Raw genomic sequence first — 27,314 nt, 5'->3', positions numbered from 1 at the left:
AAAATTATATATTTTTTTTAATGTTCTAAATTTTTATTTCAACCAAGTTAATTATCCTGTCTTCTCAACTCACTCTCCATTATTTTTCATTCCTAATCTCTCCATTTAGGTGTTCGATAAGTCACTGAACACAAGGCATGAACTGCAACAGCTTACCTTCTCTTATGAAGATAGACCCTACCGCACACTTTTAATCCCATTTCAGTATCATGCAGTGAACTTTGAAAATTGGAAGCTTTTCATCAAAACCATGGTTGGTTCCTGTGGTGTGAAATCCACAGTAAATTTTCATTTAATCTTTGATTAATTGTAATTATGATAATTTCAAGTACCTTATGACACTGAGATAGGATGAAAAATTTTGAAATTCAAACAGCCTATGACCTTCACTAAATTCTAAGGAATGCTATTTATAAAATTTCATTTACTAACCTAAGATGTCGATTACTATACCAAACACACAAGCCTGATTTTTGTTTAAATCAGTTCTATAAATTTACCTAGTATACAGCAATAGGGATAAGAAAGAACATTAGAAAAGTATTACGCATTTATCTCTCAGTAATTACAAGATCATATAATACAGAAAATACTGCCAGTCCTAATGCTGTAAACATATGGATTAATTGAAGGGCTGGACTTCATTAAAACAGCAACTACTGAAAAAATTCAAAATACTTATAAAATTGTTGCCTTTCATTATTCCGAAGACAAATTTCATATCATGAAAAATGAGGTAAACACACAAAATCACATAAACCATTGATAAAACCGCAACACACGAAAGCCATATATACTGTGCAACATTTTTCATAATTTCATTCATGTGCTCTTTGGATTCAAAAAGGCAAACCAAAAAGATCTTCATTAAACCTCAGTCCAATTAATACAGTCATGAGGTTTTGCAAGGCAGACTATATACACTTTTGGATAAAAATTTGGAAAATGGTAAACAATTGGCTTCCTCAACAACATAACCATTCTCAATCTTCCATGGCTTCATCATTCTGGAAAAATAAGAGAGGTGTATTAATGGAAAAGTATCAAATTCGAATAAACATGCATGGACACTTCTAAAATCATCCACACACTCCTTAATCACCAAGAAAATATGAACTGCAATTTAACATTAAATATTATAATCTATTTAACAAGAGGAAATACAAGTGAACTCTTTCAGAGGAAAAGACAAAAAAAATGTATCACATCACATGTTACACCAAGGCATTGGATCCAGTCAAATTTAAAAAATGGCGAGGACAGAGTCACTATAACAGTCAAGTGGTTTAGAATACATTAACAAACACGTGGTGGGAGAAAATTTGGCAAAAAGAATTAGATTAAGTCCAGAGAAAATCCACTAGATTCGTAGTAGTAGTTTTGAGAGTTTTAGGGTGCGTCGACAGCTAAGGTCATTTTGCACCACTCATTAAAATTAAAACTAAAATTCCTTTTTAATTAGGAATAAATAAATACGATTAAATATATAAATGAATAAATAATTGTTAAAATCAAGAGGCATTAAAATTATGAGATCCAAAACTATAGCTGCCTCATTAAACCAGTTGCCCTTAAAAAATTTAAGACTCGATTTATGAGCCCAGAGTCATCCCCTAAAATATAACTTACTACCTTGATCAAAAAGTTCCCGGAATAACCACCGTGTGGCGCTCCCATCGTTCCGATTTGAGTTCTGTTTTTTTTGTTAAATTGGTACATCTGTTGTTGATATTCCCTTTAAATCTTAGTGTCATAACTTGACATTTGCAAAAGTAACGGTCGGTTTTCGGTATGTCCATCAGTGCTTCCTGCGATTTTTCCATTACTTCCTCTCGGCTGCTAAAACGCGTTCCCCGTAATGGTTTTTTAACTCGATTGAACAGAAAGAAGTCACAGGGAGCCAAATCAGGTGAATTCGGTGGCTGTTGGATGGTATTTGTTGCATTTTTCGTCAAAAAATTACGAATAATGATAGCACTGTGCGACGGTGCGTTATCATGGTGCAAAATCCACGAGTTTTCTGCCCACATTTCTGGTCTCTTTCGGCGAATTGCTTCACGCAAACGTCTCATAACGCCCAAATAATACTCTTTGTTTACTGTCTGGCCTTCTGGCAAAAATTCATGATGCACTACACCGTTGTAATCCATGAAAACCGTCAGCATTGCCTTCTTTTTTGACTAAAAACGACGTGGTTTTTTTGGTCTCGGCTCATTTGGTGAACGCCATTCACTTGCCTGATGTCTGGATTGCGTGTCGTACTCATAAACCCACGTCTCGTCTCCAGTAATGATCCTTTTGATGAATGTGGGATCGGATTCAGCCTCGCAAATCATGTCTTTTGCGACGTCAACACGGTCTCTTTTTTGCATGAAATTGAGGTCTTTTTGAGGCACCAACTTTGCTGCTACACGACGGAAACCCAAATCATTAACCACAATGTCTTGGGCGGATCCATAGGCAATGTTCAAGTCCTCCGCTATTTCTCTGATGGTTAATTTGCGGTTATTGACCAACATTTCTTTTACTTTATCAATTTTTTCACCGACTTTCGATGTCGATGGTCTGCCACTGCGTTCATCATCTTCGATTGACTCACGACCACTTCTGAACCACTCGTGCCACTGGTAAACGACCGTTTTTTTTTAGAGAATCGTTGCCGAAACACTTTTCCAACATTTCCAACGTCCGTGCGCCACTAAATCCGTTTTTTACGCAAAATTTAATACAAGTTCGTTGTTGCAAATTTAAATCCATTTCTGCAATTGTAAAAAATCGCCAACACACACAGAGATAGATGTACTCTTGGCTACGTAACTTTTGCAAATGTCAAGTTATGACACTAAGATTTAAAGGGAATATCAACAACAGATGTGCCAATTTAACAAAAAAAAACAGAACTCAAATCGGAACGATGGGAGCGCCACAAGGTGGTTATTCCGGGAACTTTTTGATCAAGGTAGTAAGTCTCCCCTTATATTAAACATGTCTCTGGTCCTTTGATATGTTCTACATTCTGTCAGGATATGTTTTATCGTCAGGGGTTGGAGGCACTCATTGCAGCGGGGCTGTTCTTTTACCTCCGCAAAGAGGTACGAATGAGTGAGGGCAGAGTGCCCTATTCTCAGGCGCGTAATCATGACCTCTTCCCTCCGAATGTTCCGGATGGAAGAGGACCATGGTGAAACGACCGGTTTTATTGCCCTGAGTTTATTATTTTGCAGAGACTGCCAAGCCTCCTTCCTCTGATGCAGGACCGAGTTCCGCGAGGCAGCCTTTACGTCTTCCATTGGAACCAAGGTGGAGTCGGTCTCGGGTTTTCGAAGGGCATCCTTCGCTGCTTGGTCAGCTTTTTCGTTACCTCTTATGCCGACGTGGCCAGGAGTCCATATAAAGGAGACCCTGTTCCCCTTTCTCTGAAGGGACAACAGGGTATAACAGGGTCGACCGGCAAAATATGGCTAGGTCGTCCACATAGAGCGATGCCATCACCGGGGCATTGATGCATTCCACCACGTCGTTGATGGCAATGGCAAATAACTTCACGCTCAGTACTGAACCCTGGGGTACCCCGTTCTCCTGTGTAAAAGTTTGGGATAAGTGCTTCCCAGTCCTTATTTTAAAAAGGCGGTTTGTTAAAAAATTTCTGATAAATAGGGCCATGTTGCCTCTAAATCCCCACTTGTGCAACGTGTTAAGGATTCTCCATCGCCACACACTATCATAGACGACTTCGACTACAGGTTGAAGAAGACTGCTATGACGTGTTGACGCTGGAGAAAGGCTTCCTGGATGAAGTTCTCAGTGCGTACCAGATGGTCTGTCGTGGACCTGCCACGCCAAAAGCCGCACTGAGCGTCGGAGAGCAGGTGTCGACTCTCCAAGCACCACATGAGACGTCGGTTTACCATCCGTTCCATCACCTTGCACAGGCAGCTGGTGAGAGATATGGGACGGTAGTTATTCGGGTCATTTTTGTCCTTGCCCTGTTTTGGGATTGGTATCACGATGGACTCTCGCCAGGCATTTGGAAAACTGCCCTCGTTCCAAAGTTGGTTGAGGGTATTTAGGACCTCCCCAATCGCAATTTCCGGAATGTTCCGGAGAAAAGCATTGTGGATTTCGTCCGCCCCTGGCGAGGTGTTATGGGAGTCTTCGATGGCGGATTTAAGCTCCCAGGGCGTGAAAGGCTCATTGTAATATTCCCGTGTAGGACCTGCACCAAAATTGAGAGGGACTCTCTCGCATCGCCTCTTCATGTTCGCAAAGTCCGCGGCATAGTCCTCGTCACTGCTATTGGCCGCGAACTGACTGGCAAATATGTTGCTTATTTCGGCAGGTGAAGTAACCACCCGGCCAGCAACAAGCAGTGGCGAGATGACAAATGAGCCCTTGGACCCGGAGATTTTCTTAACTTTGTCCCATACCTGACCAAGTGGCGTGCGATGGTTGATGGTAGAGACGAATTCTATCCAGGAAGCCCTCTTGGCCTCCTTGACGGCCCTTCGAGCTCGCGCTCTCAGGCGGCGGTACGATGCCAGATAAGTTGCCGTGGGGTATTTTTTAAAAATATTCAGCGCTTTTTTCCTTGCCTGGATCGCCCTGTTGCATTCCCTGTTCCACCAAGGGACAGGAGCTCGATTAAGATTCCCGGACGTACAAGGGATACTTTTGGTAGCTGCCGCCAAGAGCGTTGAACTTAACTTCTCGACGTTGTGCAACGCGTCGAAACTAGCGTCATGTTTATATGTAAACGTACGCTTGAAAAGTGGCCAGTCCGCACGGTAAATACGCCACTTTTCCGGAGGTTTTGAAATGGTGGGCGAAGAGTCTTCTTTAACGAGTAGAAGAGGAAAATGGTCACTCCCACAGAGATCGTTGTGGGTGGACATTTTCAGCTTTGGGGCTAGACTTCTCGAGCATAAACAAAGATCTATTGCTGAGAATTCCCCATTGAAGCTATTAAAGCGGGTTTTTTCGCCGCTATTTAATAAAAACAGGTTAAAATCCTCAATAAAGTTGGATAAGATTCGACCTCTCCTATTACTTTGGGTTTCTGTTCCTCCCCAGAGAGGATCATGGGCATTAAAATCTCCCATCAAAATGAACGGCTGAGGAAGCTGGCGGACAAGGGCTTCAAGGTTCAGGTGGGTCACCGGTGCACCCTCTGGCAGATATACGTTACATACCGTCATCCTCTCAGGGGTGTGCACCGTGACAGCGACGGCTTGGAATGGAGAGTTCAGTTGGACTCGGGAGGTGTAAAGGGCCTCTCGGGTCGCAACTGCTACTCCCCCTTGGGCTCGTCTGCCACTTAGGTCATCCGTTCTAAAAACAGTGAACCCCTTCAGAATACCCTTATCTTCAGCCTTCAAATGGGTCTCTTGGAGACAAATACAAGAGGGTTTTAAATCTTGGATTAAAATGGCCAGCTCCTCCTTGTGCTGATAAAAGCCATTGCAGTTCCACTGCAATATGGAACACATTTAAAGTTCTAAATTAAAATGAATAAATAAATAAATAAATACGTTGATTAAAAAGGGAGATGACCAACTCTATTGAGGTTATCGCTTGAAGCGATGTTTCCTCTTCCACTCGCTTGCGAAGACCTCAGTATCAGAGATACTCTGGTCCTCTTCAATTACCTCCGGCCTCTTTGGCTTGACTGGAGGCGGCGGGGAAGGTGTATTCTCGTGCCCTTTTGGCGTGTTCCCCTTGGTGGTTTTTTGTGGGCTCTTCTTTGAAGGGCCCACATGAGTAGGTGGCTCCTTGTCCACCTTAATCTTTCCATCCTTCACCCTTTTGGGTTTAGGCACTTGCGTGTTGTCAATTGGGGATTCTTTCGGGATCTCTGTCTGCGTGGCGATGGTACACTTTACACATGGCGTGGTTGCAACGGAAGCAAAGGACCAGGAGAAAGTTGGGGCAATTAGCGCCCTGTATTTTCTCCTCGCTTCCGCATATGGGATTTTTTCCAGTGTTTTTATCTCCATGACTTTCCTCTCTTCTTTCATCTTCGGGCAATCACGAGAGTACACTGGGTGTGTACCCTCGCAATTGACACAAAGAGGTTCCGAAGAGCACTCTTTATCCTCGTGCGCATCTTTGCCGCAGCTCGGGCAGGTGGCCTTGCCCTCGCAGCGCGACGCGACATGGCCGAACCGTTGGCATTTGAAACAATGCACGGGATTTGGGATGAATGGCCTCACTGGTACTGATTCATAGCCCACAAACACCTTGTCGGGTAGTCTATCACGCGCAAACGTCAAGATCACGGAGGTGCTGTTCACGTTTTCTCCGTTGCGCCTCGTGGTGAGTCGACAGCAATCAGTCACTCCCTGAGAGAACATTTCTCTCTTGATTTCTTCGATGTCCACGTATAGGAGGTCGTAGTGACTGATGACTCCCCGACAGGTGTTAAGAGTGCAGTGCACCTCCACCTTTATCTGAATGTCATGGAGCATTCCCATAGCTAGCAGTTTTTCGCTCTGTGTATCGTTCAGGGTCTCTATAAGAAGTGTACCATCCCTGAGCTTCTTCACGCTCTTTGGGTCCCCAGGCACAATCTGTGACAACACTCTGCGAATTAAGAAAGGAGAAACCTTTTTCAAGGTCTCACCTTCCTTTATGCACGACATAATCAAATAGCGCTTACATGCGCCAATACACTTTTCTCCTCCGCCGGTGTCCGGACGGGATCTTTTTAGTGGTGGAAAGGGTTTTTCCTCCATAATAATAAATGATTCATCCCTCGGCCTCCCCACCCGCCACGGAGCCACACATTTGGGACGCCACTCCGCCAAACCGGAGCGGTCGCCAGGGCTAACTCGAGAAATATAGCGCTTCAGGAGTGGTTGTCTGTTTCGGGGTGAATCTTCGGTGCAAGGGCCCACCAAAACCCTTACATCTCCGACCTCCCTACGCAGACCCCCACAACCTTGGCACTCGCCACCGGAGCGAAAATGCAACGGAAGCCGATTGACCGGGAGTGGCTAGCTCCCGGCCTCCCGTTTACACGAAATCCGGGGCCGAAGAGGGGTATCACTCCCCGGTCCATGCAGGGCATCCGACACCCTGCTGGGAACCAGAAAGCTCACCCTCCAGGATCCCCTTCTCTCCCTTACGGGTCTCCAGGCACGGCAAACACCTGGGCGGATCGCAGGCCAGATGGTATGGCCGCTCACAGACAGTGGGTCCACAGCACTGTCCGGACACATCCCTTGCTGGCTTGGGGTTTGTTTTCGGGGTTTTCTCCCCGCCCTTTTAGTCGCCTCTTACGACAAGCAGGGAAACTGCGGGAGTATTCTCTATCCCCCTACCCGCGGGGGGGCACTAGATTCGTTAAAAATTGTTATGATAAGAACACAAGTGTGACAGGTCTCTCAGAGGATTTAGGCTGGGAACAACTTGAAATACAAAGAGAACAAGTGAGACTTAGACTTTTAGAAAGGTCCAGAACAAACGAGTTTAACTATGACACTGAAGGAATTATAATGGCCCTACAATACTTAGGTAGATCAGACCACAAAGATAAAATAAGGGAGATAGATTCCAGGACAGATAGGTACAAATACTCATTCTTTCCCCGAAAAATCATAAATCATAATAGTAAGAAACCGAAGTCACTTTAGAAATATTAAAAACATAGAATTTAAAAGTCGGAGCAAAGTTAAACACTGCAAAGCTGTTAGGTGTACCTTAAGGTGTATGTGTATGTAAGATGTAGTTTGAGTGTTAGTATGTGTGTGGGGTGTAAGTGTTCATGCATGAATGTATGCAATGTTTTTTTTGTGGATGTATGATTTTGTGGTTTTTGCATGGTTTTTTTTTCTTTTCTTTTCTAAATTACGGGTGGTGTCCTAACACCCCCCCGCCACACACTCTTGCGGCGGCTTGCCCTTGGGGTATTTAGTAGATGTAGATGAAACGCAAATCCAAATCCATATGGGAGCCTTAAGATTCAATTCTTGTTCCAGTACTTTTCTTGATTGATATTAATGTTCTAGACTCAGTTTTAACAAGAGTATGTGGGATTAAACTAATTTATATGCTGATGATACCAATATATTAGTTTCTGCAACCTCCATAAATGAAAGAGCATTTGCAGGAAGATAGAAACATAAGACGTTTATGCAAAATAAAGATGAATGGAAAAAACTTTACATGTGGCATAACTCAGTTGGAAACTGGAAGATTCAAGTTTGATTCTGAATTTAGACAGATGATTTTTAAAGAAGAGGAAATTGTGAAAGAGACATTGAAAGAACTGGAGAGAGGAATGAAAGTCATTGAAAACTTATAAAATCAATTAGGGCTGGGGATGATCAAGATTTAATTAGTTAGTCAGCCAAGGAATTGCAAACTCTGTTAAGTGCATTAGAAAATCAATTTAAAGGATGAAGATGAATTTAAACAAAAAGTGGGTCATGAGGTTTATAAGAAGGGTGAAGGATAAGTTTTACATTAAAATTTGGGCTCATAAAATAGAGCAGATGGAACATTTAACCTTTATTCTGCACCTTGGAATTGTTCTGGACCCAAATGGTCAAAGTAGTAGGTAGAACAGTGGAATAATTGCATTAGACAAAGATGCTTTCACAAAGAGGAGAGAATTGATGACAGGGACGTTGAGTAAGGATATTAAGAAAAGACTCGTGAAAACTTTGACATGGAGCTTAGCTCTGTACGGCATGGAAACGTGGTCATTGAAGCAGGAGGATAGACGTAGACTGGAGGCTTTTGAAATGAGGGTGTGGAGAAGAATGGAGAAGGTGAAATGGACCTAGAATAAAACAAATGAGGAAATACTTGGTATGGTGGGCGAAGAGAGGGGTTTGTTGGGAGAAATCCTATGGAGGCAGGAAAAATGGATGAAGGGCGTATTGATCGGTAGTGCGATGTTGAAGACTGCAATAGATGGGAGAACGTTAGGCAAACAAGGTAAGGGCAGGAAAAGGATAGGGATGTTGGACAGAACGAAGAGAGGAAGGAAGTATATGGAACTGAAGGATTTGTAGCAGTGCCATATGTCAGATTGTTTTGTTAGGAGAAGCAAGAAAATGTATCATTGCACCTTTGTACAGGGGTCTCCAGTCAAAACTTACCTTAATCAGTAGAATACCAATAATAATAATTCTAGTATTAAATTACATTAAGTCTAAAATTAACAAAGGCGTGTCCTCATAAGTTAACCTTAGGAATACACAAAGCAATACCTCCTCATTTTTGTTTACAGGCACCAAATTTTATTTTTGTATAATAATCGCTGATGCAAATCATATTCCAAGTAATCTACGCATTGCTATGTCACCTGCTTCAACCCAGATTAAAACAAGTGAACACAACCACATGCTTTAACTAATTACGTAGCACTGATTTCAAATGTGTACATGACATTGGCCATACCTTCATGACGTCAACCTTGCCAACTGAGCTTCAATTTCCTCATCAGTAACACGCTTATCTCTCTCAGCCCTCTCACTTGGTGGTAACCGAGCTTCAGCCAACTGCAAAGGCGAAGAAATATCTCAATAAAAATGACACACAATATTATAGTTCTTCTGGAAGACGTAATTAGGAACACAATCAAATTAATTATTCAAAGAGACTTTGCGAAGGCATAATATATGCCTTCTTCTGACAATTTTTACCAAGCAAAATAACATGGACAAAAATGTAATGTGGTTGCACATGAAAAGATAGAGTAATGAATGTCAGAAAACCAAAAACCAATTTAACTCAACAATTTATAATTAAAATAAAATAGCCAGTAAACAAACATACCTTTCCGGAAATCTCAATACCAATTTCATCAAGCACCTGGGTTACAATCTGATCACTTTCCTCTTCATCACCAGATTCTGCCAGAATGTCATCCAATGTGTCATTTACTGAAACAAAAAATTAAAAGAGCCATGGTATTCAATGACTAACCATCAGAGGATAATATCACAACGAGAAATTATTATCTCTCAGATGAAAAAAAAACACTCAACTCATTTCATCAGTCATGTCCATTTTCATGGCGACCCTTCCAAAATTTTGCATATCCCTGGCCACCTGTTCAGGTTTCATTATCTTGTTCATATTTCCCATTGTTTTTGCTGTTGTACCCATTGCCTCAGCCATCTTGGTGTTGGCATGCATGGTTTTGGCATGCATACCCACTGACTTGACCTTTTAAAAAACAAATAAATATACATGGATATTAAATTTAAGAGGGGCTTACAGATATCAGGTTGAGTTTTTTCCATTTCATTTTGAATGGACCCATTCAACTATAGTAATCTTTTAGGTGTTTTAGTTTTTATATCTATCAGCAAAGAATAGGGATGTGGTAATCCAGGGGTAGAGCATTGGACTACTAAATTGTGGGCCTAGGTTTGATTCCTGAGCACCCTCAGCTACACCCAAGCTGTGTGATTTTTTGGGTACCAGATCTTTCTCGAAAACCAGAGACAGCACAGGGAAAGGGACTAGCCTGACGTGTGAATTTCACATGCCGTTGGACTTAGAACAGGATGAAATCTACTATCACCTACCAAACAGACCGGGCAGATGACTGTTTATGAATTTTTTGTAATGTGGAGAACAAAATACACCTTACCTTTCAACGTCAATTCAGAATAGTGAAGGTTATGAAGTTTGAACCATTGGCACAGATGTTACAAAAGGAAAATGAGTATTTAGATTGCAATACAGATACTGTCATTTTTAATGATTCATTGACTGCATTCTGAAAAAATTATTTACTTAATTGGTAATAAAAGTAATTGCAGTGATTTTTGTATCATAATTTACCCTTTATTTTATCATTTATATTGTTTTGATTATAGCACATGTAAACGGGGTCACCTGCATATACTAAATAAAATATTATGAGGGCACAATATTGAGTGGAGGACAAAAATTTTCCAGAATGACTGAAAATAATAGAGTACGTAGAACTTTGATTAACCAGGTTAAACATTGGCTGGATTACGTATGAATACAGCTACTTTTAGTGAAAAGTGACACTAACCAGATTATTGAAATTAATGCAAAATATATGCTATTTGAATTGAACTGGATTTATTTACTCATTCAACTGCCCAATTGGGCCTACTATGGGCACGTAGAATGAACGTAAAATTGAACATCAGTTTGTTGTAGTGCGAGATGCCAGGTTGTTTCTAGTTAGCCTAGGCTACAATATGTAGCTATGTTCAGTTTGTGCCATCCAAAACCCGCATTAAATTGTAATCTACCAACTTAACAGGTACTATAGTACCTCCAGTTTGTTCACTGTAAAACTAATTTAATAAATTTCATGACAAATGCTTAAGTAACACTTAACTAATGTAATTCTTCTATGCATTCACAATATTTTTACGGAAGTAAAAATATATGGAATTGGAACATTATTGATTACATTGAAAAACATACATTTCACAGATGTTTTGGTATCCTTGCAGCCTGTTAATCTAGTCATGAATGAGAAGTAAATGTTTTATCCATATCATATTATTGTACACATTAATACGTTCAAGCTATAAAGTCCCTATTTGAATATGCAATATGTCTAAATGAAATGAAGGAAATGTCAAAACAGTAACATCGACCGAGTCACCCACTGATCTGCGCACAAATTCAAGAGGTCATCTTTTAGAATTAACAGGCTTTAAATAAAGTAAGTGCAGTGTGGTAATTTTAGAAATTAAGAAAAATTAACCTGAATTTGATGGTAGCTAAAGTAAATAAGTTAGTCCAATAGTGATTTCACAAAATTACACCCAATCAGGAGTAATCTAACAATCACAAAAATGAAATAAACCATGAACTTGTCCAAGAAAAAATTACCATCTGCCACATTCAATTCTTCTCAATGCATCAATTGAGTGATAAAATAATAAAAATATCTCACCTTGCTTGTAGCTGTCATCATTCTTGTCTTTTGCTTCCTGAGCTGGACTAACTGCTTGGCCAGAACTGTACATCCTTCCCGATTTCCTTGGGCAGCCAATTTTTTTATTTCCAATTCCTATAAAAGAGGAATTAACACAGATACAATCTATGTCTCAAAGTATAAAGTCAAAATTAATGCCCAGCCAGTTAAATTTTAATATGGCCTGATAATACATATGTAATAAAATTTTATTTATTTATTTAGCCTTAGTTTAGTTTTAAAATTAGAGTATTGTATCTATTTATGCTGACAGGTTAAAGAAAATTTGAATAAATGTAAGCTTTCCAAATATTTGTACATCATGCAGTATCTTTTCAATTGGATAAATCTTCCTGTGAAATTACTCATTACATAAATTGATAAATCTTAATTGTGGAAGTGTAAAGTTTCTTCCCCCCCTCAGATAAATCTTCAGAGAGGAGCAATGCAAATGTACTCAAAAATATTAATATATGGCAAATGTTTGTGGTTAAAAGGTATTCAATATGGGGACAATGCATACACCTTGTTTTATTTTCTGTGACATTCACAGCATTGCAAATGTCTCGCAGTGAAGAAGAGTATTGCAATTGAACTGAAGTAGTTTATTCTAAAGAAACCAAGTAGTCTTTCACATAACCTTGTAGGAGTGACAGAAATACATGAACATATGAGATCGGCAATTCTTCATAGGGTTTGACATTTGAATTTACTCTTACCACAGAAAAGTATTTGTCTTATTTATGAATGCTTAGCATTTTATTTTAATGGACTTCTTTCTCACTAACAAAAAAAGCCATATGAAAAGAACTGCTATGTTTTAAAACTTCTTTCCACTCTAGTGATTATAAATTGGGCTTTTGTAAGTGGAACCCTTGTACTGGTGGTTTAACAGTCAATTTCCCTTCTCATTGCCCAATTGTTGAGTACTATACTCTGGTAATTATGATAACATAAGATGATTACATCAAATGATTCTCTCTGTGGCAGACTTGAACTTAATAAACTTGTATTTTTTTATCATTTTAAGCCTTGCTAGTAATCTTGGTGAATCAAATGGCTGTAATTCTGATTCATTCAAAACTATTGTAAGGAATTTTTGAAGAATTTGGAGACACTACAATATTTTAATTTTATTTCAATAAGTTGAGATTAATGATTTCATAGAAATGGATCAGTACAAACAAAACTTATGCGGAGAGTAGGTTGGATGAAACTAATATTTCCTCAAGGTACTGCATATTTTATCAAGAGCAAAATCAACACCATCCATGTAAGAACTTGACCTGAAGATATGTCTCACGGAAAACACAAAGATAAAGAAAAATCACTCTCATTACCGGACAGTTTTCGTAACTTGACAATCGTTTCCACAGGAAATTCAAGCAAGAATGATGTCAATACTGAAATTACACGGGCTAAGCTCTTCAACCGTCACCATCCTACGACAAATTTTCAACTAATTGAACAACAAAGAGTTTTTCATAAAAGCCGTATAGAATCCATCTACCCTTCAGGCTGACGCTCACACGGAGCAATCCCATTACAACAATTGATTAATACACTTCAATTTTTATAAATAAGGCCGCTAGCTATACGTCGTCAGGAGTTTTCACATTGACGTAATTTTCCAAGAATTTGATAAAGATAGGCTGATCGAATTCTGTAAAAATGATAATTAGTAGGCGCAAAATGTTTGTCGCTTACATCATCCGTCAATCAATCTATTCAATCCCTAATGAATATATGCCTAGTAGTTAATGAAAATGCCATACTACTGATATTCTACATCTAAAACGCTATCCAGTATTACTCAACAGAAAACCCATTCCAAAAATACCCTATCTGTACACATAAGTTAATCTTACTAATTTTTTCTCCTCTCTTTCCAGTTCTCTTTTATCGCGTTCCAAATCCCGACCAACTTTCCGAAGAGCTCTGTCATTTTCTCTTAGTTGCTCTACAAAGAAAATCGTATTAGCTAAGAATAAACAATTGAGAAACAATATAAATTACAGAGAAATAATAGCCACCTTTAACAGTTGGAGTTTTACCAAAAAAATTCATATTTGAAATAAAATTGCTGTTCAGTAAAAATGACAAACTTATTAAGGATTAAGGCACAAATTTAACACTCTTTTGCTGCAAATAGACAGGACGGTGACATTTCTTAAACACAACTATTGCACAAGATTCAAGTGTTATGATGAAGGTGTTGAATAACTGCAATGGAAAAAAATATGCGACAACTTCCAAGGTTTAAATCCGACCATGACTCACAATCACAAATGTACGGAGCGCTGATGTCAATTTTAAAACAAAGCACATCGTACAGCGCACGACATTTGGCCTTGCCATAAGAGAATCGCCGAGCAAAATAACCGCTAGTAGCTTGTAGCTCTCTCAATATGCACGAGGAAGTAAATGAATTTCTTTGAGTTTCGAAACTATAATTTATAGATTTAGGTTTTCAATATTTGATAGGTATATCGTGTCAAAGAATCAGTAAAATTCTCCTACGCGTTCGCAGGAGAACATTGGGCCAATGATGGAGGCATCAACGTCGAGTGACAGCCAAACAACCATGGCTCAGAAAACTTGGGAAATGTCGAACAGTATCGAAACAATTAGTAGTGTTGATGAAATATACCGCTACGACAAGAAGCAGCAAATGGATATACTTGCAGCTAAGCCTTGGGAAAAAGAGTAATAATGAGATTAACAATTTGTCTCGCAATTATTTTCTTTTGTGTACATTTCGTATTATCTATTACCTAAATGTGTAGTGCCTTAAATAAGCATAAAGATGTATTTTTCTAATATTTCTTTTATTGTTACATAGCCCGCACTTCTTTAAAGATATTAGAATATCTGCGCTTGCCCTGTTGAAGATGGTAATGCACGCAAGAGCTGGCGGTTCTTTAGAAGTAAGATCACTTTTTGTTATTTTCCTGCTGTGAGTTTCTAGTAATATGTTGTAGTGTATATGTAAGTGGGTTCGGAATTTAATTGCAACATAACTCTGCCACTATTACGGCAAGCCAAATTTAGTTCAACTCCCCGTCGATTTCATCAGTGCAGGTGCTTGGGTTTCATTGTAAGCCAAAGTTTGGAAGGAAGAATCCACCAAATAAATCATTATTTGCACCTCTACGCATTTTTGCTGGAATTCGTGGAGCGTTCGGCGATATTAAAGTTGCTAATTAGAATACGTAATTGACCCGTTAGGACCTTCTATCCTTTAATGTCCACTGATATATTGCTTTTCGCCATTTCTGATCTCCACTTTTCTGTGACATTCAGTCAGTAATAATTTTCATATTTACCTTGTATTAATATGGCCTTTTGAAGTATGTGAAAGCAATTTCTGCAAACCATAAGTATCTTATTTAATTTATGATGTGTTGCATGATATCGAATATCATTTTAGTGTGCGATTAATGGTTATTTGATCTGAAAAATTTTTGTCCCTCAGGTAATGGGTTTGTTGCTTGGAAAAGTAGATGCATCAGCTATGATTGTAATGGATTCATTTGCTTTACCTGTGGAAGGAACTGAAACTAGAGTAAATGCTCAAGCGCAAGCATATGAATATATGACGGCATATATAGAAGCAGCCAAACAAGTGAGTATTCATTAGCAAATGCCCATTGGACATAAGTTTAAACATATATTTCATAAACATCCCATCGCTATAAAGTCGCCAGCAGTCCAGTAATGGATTACTTAGTATCATTGATAAAAATTTGTTTTTTATTATTGTTCAGGTACCTATTGGTTGAAGTTTTTTAAAATACAGGTTGTTAATTTAACTGGAATGTAGATGCCATTCATTATTTCTAAGACTATCGGTTAGATCTAATGGATATGCATGATCATATTTGCTTGTAACTCGTGCTTTAAAGCATTGTACATTTTTCATCGCTGTAGCTATCTTGTATTGCTATTGTGTTTGATAATGATGCGTAGGCATGGAAACATTTTGCACCTAATGATTCACTGCAAAAAGAGTAGTTTTTATTTCTTTGAAATTTGTTAAATATCTACCATATTGCTTCCCTATGCTGCTACTACTCAGTTTTTAGTCTTTTTTGGGGCGGTAGAGATTAGACACATTCTTTCTACGCCTTAAAATTAACGTTTGCCAAATTCATTTATTTGCATTACATTTTATGATTCAGCCAACAAGTCTCCCCAATCAGTTAGTGCCTATTTAATCAATTTTTAAAAAATCTGACTCAATGTAACTACATCATCGTCAGGACCTGACGATGATGTAGTTACATTGAAACTGGTCACATTAAAAAATTTTATTTTGTGGAAAATTGCCAATTTTTAATTTATCCTAATTCTATGCTGTCTCCAAGAGGTGTTTCCATTGGTTTTGTTTTTCATTGCATTCAAACGTCAACTTCTCCTGGTGTTGTGTAAAATAAAACCATAAACACATTAATCAACCCAAAGGACAGTTTTGGTTGGTGATGTTGCAGTTCACCCAGTAATAAGCCCAACAGCAGGTGAAATTCACACATCATGGTAGGGGGGCCAGTTCCTTTCCCTGTACCATCATGGTTTCCCAGGAAGATCTGGTACCCAAAAAATCACATAGGTTGGGTGGATCTGCAGGTGCCCAGAGAGACTTGCCCGGAAATCGAACCCAGGCCCCCTGGTCAGTAGTCCAGCACTCTACACCTGGACTACCATGACCCTCCTGATATTATGTGAATCTATGTTGTCCTAGTTGATAACTTAAACTGCTAGTCCCAATGCACACTTGGGTCTAATTTTAGGTTGTCTCAGTTATTCCATCTACCCCTAGTTGACTGTGATTTTTCTCCTCCACCAACAATTTTAGTCCATTGATGTAAATACCCAAACAAGAGGAATGAGGGTCTTGTATTAATAATGAATGAGATTAGTATTTTCTTTTCTTTATTCCTTTTCAATTTTCTCTTGGTTTACTTAATCCAAACCTATTTGAATTGAAGGGTAAGGTTATTCATTACGTACTCTCCCATACTCAAAGTTACTTTATTTATTTTCTAAATAGGCTAGTTTTTTCATGGTTAGTCTCATTTTTTGGACTACATAGATCTGCTGAATCAATATAAAGATGTTATTTAGTCTTGGTCGTAGTCTACTGAATAGTCATCAGGTTAAAAGGTGTGTTTCTTCTGATAACTCCCCTTGAGCATCTGTAAAGTCCATGCCATGGATATCGTTTATACTTGGTGTGTCAAGTTCTTCATTTTGTTTAAATGATTTTTTTGTCTTGATAGGAATATTCACTTTGATCTTGTCAGAATCCAATCCTTAAGGTCTCTTCACCATTTCCCAGCCTGAATTCCTCCCTTAGCATCCATTATTATGACTTCCTTTGGATTAATTTGAAAATTTTGGCAGGTTCAACGAAGATACTTCATGATTCATTTCAAGCTCTGGTATTTCATTTTAACTGAATTATTGCAGTGTTTGCTCTTGTCTGCTACTGACTTACAAAAAATATGTAAAAGTACAATTGGAGGCTCATGCTTGAATTCATTTGCCATTCTACAAAAATTGGAATTGGAAGCTCCACTCTGATCATTTAATTTAAAGATATTTTAAATACTGAAAAGCACACATCTGAACTCACTGGTGTTGATTTCTAATCAGACATAGTTCAGTGTTGCACATGACCTTCCTTGTCATTCCAAGACATGTGATGCCTCACTCATCTCCCTGATCATGAAGTTTATCTATGGACTATCTCTATGTTCTAGCGCCACGCTTATGCTCACAATTTACCCTTTATGGAAATGGATGTAATGCTGTTATGTGCATACTTTTCGTAAATGAAATGTGTTACATTCATAGGACAATAGTTCCATTCCTTTCCTGTTTAGGGTATTCTTCGCAGGTTTTTCTGATTGGTATCACTTCCAGTGATTTTTTATTTTTATCCCAATAATTTGACTCTTCAATGCACGAGGGCAGTGCAATGAAGGATGATTTTCATATTTTACCTTCTCTTTAATCACCTTCTAAATTTTGATAGTCCTAGAAGTATTCCTCCATTAAATATACATTGTGCTTGTCCAACCTTTTTTTCCAGTCTTCAGAGACGAAAGTCCTTCAAAATTGTCTCACTACTGCTTCTGATGAGGAAAGCACTTTCCGTGAAAGTCTTTATTCACATTGGGGAACAGGAAAAATGCACATTGGGCTAGGCTTTACCTGTTGAAGATCAGGAACACATTTTACATTTATTTTTTGCAAGATATTCAGGAACCATATTTGTGATGTGCGACTGCCAATTAACACCGAGCAGCATCTAGCCAGTTGCTCTGAAATGTGGCCTCTTGTAATGGATATGGCCTTCAAGAAATTTCAGTATGTACACCCCTATAATATGCTCCATTTACAGTTGTGTTATGTGTTGTTATGACTTGTTGATTCACCATTCTGTGATTATTGAAAAACTACAACTCACATAATAGAAGCTACCACTTTGGCTTTTTTTGTGCGGGTGATGCTGAAGATTTCCAATTAGAGCTTTGCTGTTTGCTCTCATGATCAAAATTTTGCCGAGTTCCATCTGCAGTAATATAATTCAAAAGAAGCACCAAATCTTCATGTAACATTATCTACAAATATGAACAAACTTGCATGCAAATGTTCTTTTGTTTGTATATGAGCAGTTTTGGAATCCACCACACAAAACTGCAACTTGTGTACAATTCTTGTTTCTGATAGTGCTCTAGATGTTATTCAATGATCTCCTGGTCCACCTTTAATAGAAGTTGATTTTCTACACTCTTTAAACATTCAAAATCATTTTCTAGCCTTTCTAATGGAAAGAACAGATTCTCTGTAAGCCTCCTGAAAATTGTACAGGCATCTGCTGCCTATTTGTGCAGAAGAAAGCAAAATTTCAATGCAGCATATTGCTCATCATTTCTAATCTCCATATTTGCTGTAAGGAAATTGAGCTTATTTCAAATTGCAATGCCTGCCATTGACACAATGCTGCAGTCAACTTGGTGAAAATTGTACCACATATTCATTACATATTACGATATCAATAGTAAGTAAGTAAGTAAGTAAGTAATTTTATTTGCCCAGCAGATTTGTACAATTGTAAAAAACAAGCACAGATATAGGACACGTCAATGTTATATAAAGAAATGATAAATACTAAGTACATGTTTAAATACAAAGAAACTCATGGGACAAGAAGTTCATTAATAGAATAAAACATTTTACAGAGTAAATATTTCTGAAGGTTGAGCTTAAATATAGGCAGCTTATGTTGTGCTTTCAGTTCTTTAGGAAGTTTATTAAAAATCCTGAGGCCCATATGTTTAGGTCCATGGGCGGTGGTACAGGTTCTGACAAAGTTTTGGTGGAGGTCAGCAGAATGCCTTGTGTTATAATTATGAACGTTGGCATTGGAAAGATAACTAGAGAAGTTGCTTTTGACATACAAAGATGCGCAATACATATACACGCAGGGAATGGGTAAAATTTTCAATTTTTTAAAGAGGGGACGACAGGATGCTGCATGAGTAGCAAGGCAAATAAGTCGGATGATCCGTTTTTGAATTTTAAATATAATATTTGCATTAGGTGTAGGGCCCCATAAAAGAATACTATAAACAACATGAGAGTAAAATTCACTATAATAAAGAGACAATAAGACCTCAGTATTGACGGTATGCCTAATGAATCTGATAAGATGACAGAGTGAACTCAACTTATTACGAAGTTTGAGAATATGGTCATCCCAAGACAGACGACTGTCAATAGAGATGCCTAGAAAACATGATTTACTTTTTTGTACAATAAGTTCGTTATCAATATTTACAGTTATGCAAGCAGCTGATTTATTCTTATTAGCAAAGTAAATTAAAGAAGATTTACTAACATTGAGGAGGAGGGAATTGAGGAGACACCACTCATGTAACAGCTGGGTAACGAAAACAGAGGTTAATATTAGTGTGTCTACAGAGGAGGCAGACACGAGGACATTTGTGTCATCAGCATAGACGACAGGCAGCACGCCTGGTACAGAGTTCAGTAATGTTGGTAGATCATTTACGTACATAAGGAACAAGATTGGGCCCAGGACAGATCCCTGGGGTACACCACATAGAACACTTTTTACTGGAGAAAGGAACTCTCTTCCTTGTTTACTTAAGGCTACACATTGTTTTCTGTCCAGGAGATAGGATCTAACCCAGTCTAGGGAAGTCCCTCTTATTCCCAGGCATTCAATTTTTCGAAGTAAGAGGTTGTGATTGACAGCATCAAACGCCTTTGAAAAATCGAAAAATAAGGCAAGAGATCCAGATCTATTGTCAAGATCAGAAGTTATTTTGTTAACTGCTTGATATATAGCTGTGGATGTAGACCTGAGTTTCCTGAAACCATGTTGGTTGGGAGAAAGTAAGTTATGGGATTCCAGAAATAATATTAAGCGATTGTAAAAAATTAATTCAAATATTTTACCGAATTGGTTGAGCAATGAAATGGGCCGATAAGAATTCATATCGTCTTTAGGTCCTTTGCCCTTGTAGAGGGGCAAGACTTTCGCTACTTTCAAGGTGGCAGGGAATTTCCCTACCTTTAGAGATTTGTTAATTAAAAATAATAATGGATGCTTAATTGCCTCGTAAGATTTCTTAAAAATAGTGGCTGGTATTCCATCAAGACCTGCAGAGTATTTATTACTAATTTTGGACATTGCCTTAGTTAATTCATGTTCCGAACAGGGATATAAGAATAGCGAGTTACAAGAGTTGGAAATAAGGGGATATTTGCCACTGTTACACTGATTTGTAGGAGTTATCTGAGATAGGTAATGTTCATTGAGGGAGGATGCCATCTGTATAGTATTTTGATTGAGCTTTCCAGAAGTATTACGAAGTACAATGTCAGAGTTGACATTTGAGATAGATTTGGATTCATTAATTATTTTCCAGGCTTCCCTAGATTTGTTAGAGGCATTAGTAATTCGAGAATTGTTATATGATCGTTTGGCATTGTAAAGAATAGTCCTGTATTCCTTTTTCAAAGTGGAGTATTCGTGTTGACTGGAGGAGTCAGTTTTATTTCTAAAATATGCTGCTAAATCTTTCATGTACCTTGCAAGATTACGAATTTCATCGGTAACCCAGGGTTTCTTATTATGATATAAAACTGAGGTTTTGAACCTAATTGGCCCAATGGGAAAACAAAAATTGAAGTATTCAAGGTAAGTAGAATAGAAGTAAAGAAAGTTGTCGTCAAAACAGTAATCGCTGTAAACATTCGACCAGTCATGGGAGCTTAGCCGCTCAAAGAAGTTAGAAATATTCTCATCGGAAAATTTTCTTCTGAAAATGGTCTTGCTGTTACTATTATCACTGAAGGTGAAAGTGGCTAGAAGAGGAAAATGGTCAGAAATATGAGACTCGATTGTTACGGTTTCAGATAACTCTGCACTGGAATTTGTAAGAACTACATCTAGAAGAGTAGAAGTAGTTCTGCAAACTCTAGTGGCTACCATATTAGTAACAGAAAGGCCAAAGGAAGACAGAATGTCAAACAGATCATATTTAGCTTTAGAGCTTTCTAGTAGGTTGCAGTTGAAGTCGCCGGTTATAATCAGCAACGGGTTAGGAATAGACTTATGGATTAATTCCAACAATGTATAAAATTTAGAAAGGAACACGTCAAAATCACTGGCTGGAGAACGATAAATCGTAACAATTATATAATCACGGTTGTTTCCTTTGATACGAGACAGACTGGACTCGAACAGGTGATCTAACAATTCAAACATATTTAAATGTCTTTAAAAAAATTTGAATCGCCTATTTTTGTAGCCCCATAGGCAACAGCATTCTTAGAATATTTCTTATACCCAGTTGGCTGTGACAATTTCATTGCAGGTTTTTGCTTTCCCTTTGGATTTATATTTAGTATCTATTTTTTTCATTCCTTGATTCCTTTTGACAATATTAGTGACTGACTTATTTACTTGGTCTCCATGGTGCCCATTCATTTAATTGTTATCATCTCATATTTATCAGATTACGTGTTTTTGCTGTCATCATTCTAAGATTCCATCTGCAATGTTAATTTTTTGCTGTACTGACTTTCTGTAATAAAATCTTAAAGTGACAATTAAATAAAATGCTTGCATTGAATTAAATGTCAAAATGCACTGGCAATCTAATTTTTGTGTTTTCGGAGTAAATAATGAAATCACATTGATCTTTTAGGTTGGGAGACTAGAAAATGCTATTGGTTGGTATCACAGCCATCCTGGCTATGGATGCTGGCTGTCAGGAATTGATGTATCTACTCAAATGCTGAATCAGAATTTTCAGGTATCTACAGATAGCTTTGTTCATACATGTGGTATTTTATTTCTGTTTATTTTTCTTGGTTTCCTCAATCTTTTACAAATTTCTTATGCATCCTATGGTGTTAACATTTTCTTTATGTCCATTTGGACCTGAAAATTTGATGTCAAATATCATTGTGTCTCCACAGGAACCATTTGTAGCTATTGTGATTGATCCTGTGAGAACAATATCAGCTGGAAAGGTCTGTCTTGGAGCATTTAGAACTTATCCAAAGGTATAATTAAAATCATTCTTTTTATTCTGTGTATTCGATAAATGTGTTGTATGATTGCTGTTTCATAACGAGTTGGATTTTGTTTAGGGCTATAAACCTCCAAATGAAGAACCATCGGAATATCAAACTATTCCTCTTAATAAGATAGAGGATTTTGGTGTTCACTGCAAGCAGTACTATTCCTTGGAGGTCTCCTACTTCAAGTCATCTTTGGATCGACGGCTTTTAGATTCCCTTTGGAATAAATATTGGGTTAACACGCTATCATCGTCGTCTTTAATCACAGTAAGTTTCATTTTGGCACTTTAAGAACTGGAATTCAGAAACCTCTCATGCCTCATTATGCAATTGAAGGAAATACAGTGAAAAACTGTTCTAATTCATATTAATGTATGACCTGAGAATCTATCCAGAAGTTTCATTCTTTCAGTTTTAGAATGAAACAGTTTTTGCAAATGAAATGATGATCACCCATTATTACATTCTAATGTGCATTAAAATATATTCTCTGAGGATGAAGAATCAAGTGTCACCACCGTATTAAATGATTGTCTTAATTAAGTGACCTGTTTGGAGTATAAGTAGATTGTTTCAGAGAAGCTGTACTTATGTTAGAGGAAGAGAAAATGTCATTGGAAGAAATCCAAAGATGGGAGGATAAATGGATGCAGGGGATATTGACAGGAAATGTATGGAGATTATCTTTTTATAATAGTTATGATATAATCAGAACTCAACTTGATTTACTCACACTAGCTACTTGAAGGAAAGTTACCGGCTAAATGTTTTAATATTGTTTGCTACATAACCAAATTTACTGCCCTTTACTTCTGGAACAACTAGAATGTTACACACACACTCACATTACAGTAACAAATAACCTAATAAATTTAATATTCCTTATATGTCCAAAACATATGCCATTATTTGAAATAATGAGAGATTATAACCAAAGGTCATAAAATATAAACATTTTTTCATTCTCAAGCTTGAAATTCAAGGATGCCATGAGCTATGGTACACCTAGTTAATCCTAATTAGTTGTTTCTATGTACGCCTACAAGGGAGCTTTCAAGTCGTGGAAAAGCCACTGACAAAAGTATTTTCTTGCTCAAGGATGTACTTTCAAGAGTTTTGAGGCATTGTAGCAATATCTTAAATAAGCATATTTTTCCAAAACTTTTCTTGAGACTTTTTATACCATCATTGTATGCATGCTTGAAAAAAACTGAAGGTAGGCATGAAAGTTAGAGGGAATCCACAAAAATCATTCAGATTTGCAGATAATCAGCCTTTAGTTAGCCAGTCAACTTAGAAGTTGCAAGGATTTTGTGTGCCTTTAGTTAGCCAGTCAACTTAGAAGTTGCAAGGATTTTGTGTGTGTAGGAAAGTCATTCGGGTAAGTTTGGGATTTTGGTAGAATAAATGCAAGTAAAACAAATTATGCTGTTTTCTAGAAGGGGAAAAGCTAAACTCAATGTTAAAATAAGAGGACAAAAACTAGAGCAGGTGGAACTATGTACTTATCTCAGAAGTGTTTTGGACCTAAATGGTCAAAGTATTAGGGATAATAGGAAAAGAATTATGTTAGGCAAAGAAGCTTTCACAGGGAGAAGAGAATGGATGACAGGTATGTTGAGTAAGGATGTTAAGAAAAGGCTTGTTAAAACTTTGATATGGAGTGTAGTTATGCACGACATGGAAACATAGTCTTTGATGTGAGATGATAGGCATAGATTGGCTCATTGAATATCTCATGATAACTTCATAATTGAAGTATCCAAAGAAGTGACAGGCATTGTAGTTTTCTTATGTGTTTATTTAAAGAAATCCACTGGTTTCACCTTAATTAGGCATTTTCTGGCAACATTCTAAAACATGCCTCTCAGTTTATAGAAAGTGTTAAGGTACACCTAAAAGTAATGATTAATTATAAAGTACCTCACTAATTGTTGTAATCCATGTTGAAAATTCTTTGCCCATTGTCATCATTTTTTTCGTTTGCTGCAGAATGCCGACTATACTACTGGCCAAATTTTCGACCTCTCAGACAAACTGGAGCAGTCTGAGGCGGCACTTGGAAGGGGAGGAGGGGGTGGGGGCGGGGCAGGGATTGTGAGTGGCGGAGCAGGGTTCATGCTTGGCGGGGGCTCCAGTGGAGGGACAGGAAGTGCCTCAGACCCCCACGAACGCAGGACTGAGGACAAACTGGCCAAGGCAACAAGGGACTCCTGTAAAACGACCATTGAGATCATCCATGGGCTGATGGCCCAGATGGTCAAGGACAGACTCTTCAACCATGCTGGACGTGGAGTGAACCCAGCTGCCATCGAAGTTGACAGCAACGGACTTGGCAATTCTGATGTCCCGATGGACCAATAAAATTAATTCCCCCTTCCAATTCTCTCTTCCCCTGAGTGAGTCAGTTGCTGAACATGTCTTGACTGACAGGAAAGTAATTGCAGTGTTCTCGGGCATGTGCTTTTTCAGAGGCCCCTACTCACTTCACCTCCTCTGCGCAACATCTTAAAACGTTGAAGTTTTATACGAACATTTGAAATGTGAGTTGGAATCCTAATGTTATGTAAGTAAAATGAATTTTGAACTTGGATTAAAAAGTTCACTTATTAAGTTGCTATGCTTTTTTTCCTCTCACTTGCAGACTAGGTTTGCAAAAGAAGATCTGTGTTATGTATGTTCTGTTTCTGCGGCAATCAGAATAAAGTGACATGAAATGATAATCTGGTGGATTTGGTAATTGTTAGCCAAGTCTGTCCATATATATATATATATTACTACATTACATTAATTTATTATGTTTTCTAAGTATTTCCAGCGTGCAAATTTCAAGCATACCTCCTAATATTCTTTTTTAACTACTCAATTTTTTTAGTGTGCATCATTATGGAGGGCTACATAGTTCATTGTAATTCTTTTGGCATGCTGGTGTATCAAAGTATTTTGAATTCTGTGGAGTTAATTATGCTAATTAGAAGATGTACTTTCAGTATTAAATTTCCTGACCTCTTCCAACTTTCCATATCTGGATGGATCCTGTCTTACGCTAGACATTAACAAATAATTTAATACGGGGAGATGCCCATAGTCATTTGAAGAGAATGTTTTATTTATGTACATAGGAGGTATAATATTATGGATTGAAATTTATGGTCATTGATTGTTTTCCTAGATTTAGATCTTTGATAAAAAAAAGGAAATTATGAAAAACCTATTGAATTAAGTAACTGTACAAACAGTGAGTTTATCACTGAAAATGATGGTAACATGGGCATTAACTAGATCAGTCATGTTCGTAAATTATTGGGGGGGGGGGGGGGGGTGACACTATTTTTAAAAACATCAAGAGAGAGAAAGTACGTATATTTGGAGAAAATGGTGATAGAGGAATGGAAAGAACTGGAAATATGAATGAAAATTAATGGAGAATTCATTGAATCTGTCAGTTTTATGAATGATTAAGCAAAAAATAACTAGTTGCTAAGCACGTTAGAAAATCCGTGTTGTGGATGGAGGATCAATTAAAACGAAGCAAGGGTTTTTCAGCCTCATTGCTAATGTTGTCCATGAATATCTTATGAAAGTCAACATTAAGAGATCGCCATTCTCCCTAGAATCCAGACATGTCCCCATGTGATATATTTTACTGTTCCCCAATGTGAAGAAACACCATCGAGGAAAGCATTTTTCATCATCAGAAGTAATGGTGAAGGCTGTAAAGACCATTGTCTTCAAAGACTGATGAAAAAGATAGAACAAGTGGTTTGCATCCGATGAGGATTACTTACAGGATTCCGAAAATTTGGAAGATGAGTCCAGGTAAGCAGTATTATTATCATTCCTAATTGAATAGCAATCGCACATATTTTTCTTTGTAGTCTAGCTTTTATGGTAGGTTATGGTTGTACACACCAAATGCAATGACAAATTTACTTGCCTATCGTAACGAAACACAACCTGAGATTCAAGAGTACAATAAATTCTTTGTAATTCTGCATACTTCCTTCCATTGAACATATGTATCTATCCTATTCATAACCATTTCTTACTTCTTACCCCTCACTCACTGCCTTAAGTGCCCTTTACACAATCTTGGTTCTCCCAACAATTCCCTTTTCTACTCTTTTCATCATTCTTAACACTTTCCTGTTTGTTTTCTCTTTTTTGAAAAAACAACCTATTATTTGGTTCACATTAATTCCATCTGTACCTAAGTGGTGTGCACAATAAATGCACAAACTGCTGCAATCTCGCAATCATGACACCCCCACCCACTAGCAGCGTTAGTTGTCTGAGATGCAATGAGCCTTCTGTGCTTGGCAGATCGTCGAACTGTGCGCATGGTGTCAGTTATGTTAGTTTCTGTTGTCCTTATTTTTACTGTTTGTTTAAAATGAAAATTTGCAAAATTATGGATCAACAAATTAACATAAAATATTTTGGTGAAGTGCGGTAAAAGTTATCAAGAAATTACTGAACTGTTGACAGCTGTTTACGGTGATAATGCTCTGAAGAGAACATTCATTTTCAAGTCGATTGAGCATTTTAAAGATGGCCAACAAGACACCATGAATGATGCCAGGCAGGGACAACCTTCAATCACCTGTGCTGATGACAACATTTATTGTGTGTGGTCCGTTGTCCTTACCGCTCATCGAAAAACTGTCGAAATGATAGCTGATGAAATGAATTTTGGAAAATCAACTGTGCACACTATTTTAAGCGAACATGATGGATGGATCCTTCACCATGACAATGCACCTAC

At 37.9% G+C, this 27,314-nt stretch overlaps 2 protein-coding genes across 2 annotated transcripts; one reads left to right on the top strand and one right to left on the bottom strand.

The window, feature by feature from the left end:
* Positions 1–537: 537 nt before the first annotated feature.
* On the bottom strand, positions 538–14,195 carry CHMP2B (Charged multivesicular body protein 2b). The gene is made up of 7 exons (XM_071599481.1): positions 13,957–14,195; positions 13,792–13,883; positions 11,903–12,019; positions 9,996–10,176; positions 9,784–9,890; positions 9,406–9,506; positions 538–1,007 (listed from the first exon to the last, which is right to left on the bottom strand). Exons 1-6 carry the CDS (start codon positions 13,988–13,990, stop codon positions 9,408–9,410), a joined length of 630 nt encoding a protein of 209 aa, XP_071455582.1. The 5' UTR covers positions 13,991–14,195; the 3' UTR covers positions 538–1,007; positions 9,406–9,407.
* Positions 14,196–14,236: 41 nt separating this feature from the next.
* CSN5 (COP9 signalosome subunit 5) lies at positions 14,237–25,296 on the top strand. Its single transcript, XM_071599480.1, has 8 exons — positions 14,237–14,343; positions 14,454–14,629; positions 14,766–14,850; positions 15,399–15,548; positions 22,171–22,278; positions 22,445–22,531; positions 22,619–22,816; positions 24,542–25,296. The coding sequence occupies exons 1-8, from the start codon at positions 14,332–14,334 to the stop codon at positions 24,911–24,913; spliced, it is 1,188 nt and encodes a 395-aa protein (XP_071455581.1). The 5' UTR covers positions 14,237–14,331; the 3' UTR covers positions 24,914–25,296.
* Positions 25,297–27,314: the final 2,018 nt, after the last annotated feature.

Source organism: Hetaerina americana, unplaced genomic scaffold, assembly GCF_022747635.1.
Source record: "Hetaerina americana unplaced genomic scaffold, ioHetAmer1.1.p SCAF_11, whole genome shotgun sequence".
Lineage (NCBI taxonomy): Eukaryota > Metazoa > Arthropoda > Insecta > Odonata > Calopterygidae > Hetaerina > Hetaerina americana.
Note: the sequence above shows the minus strand (reverse complement) of the source record. Positions and strands in the feature narration are given on the sequence as shown.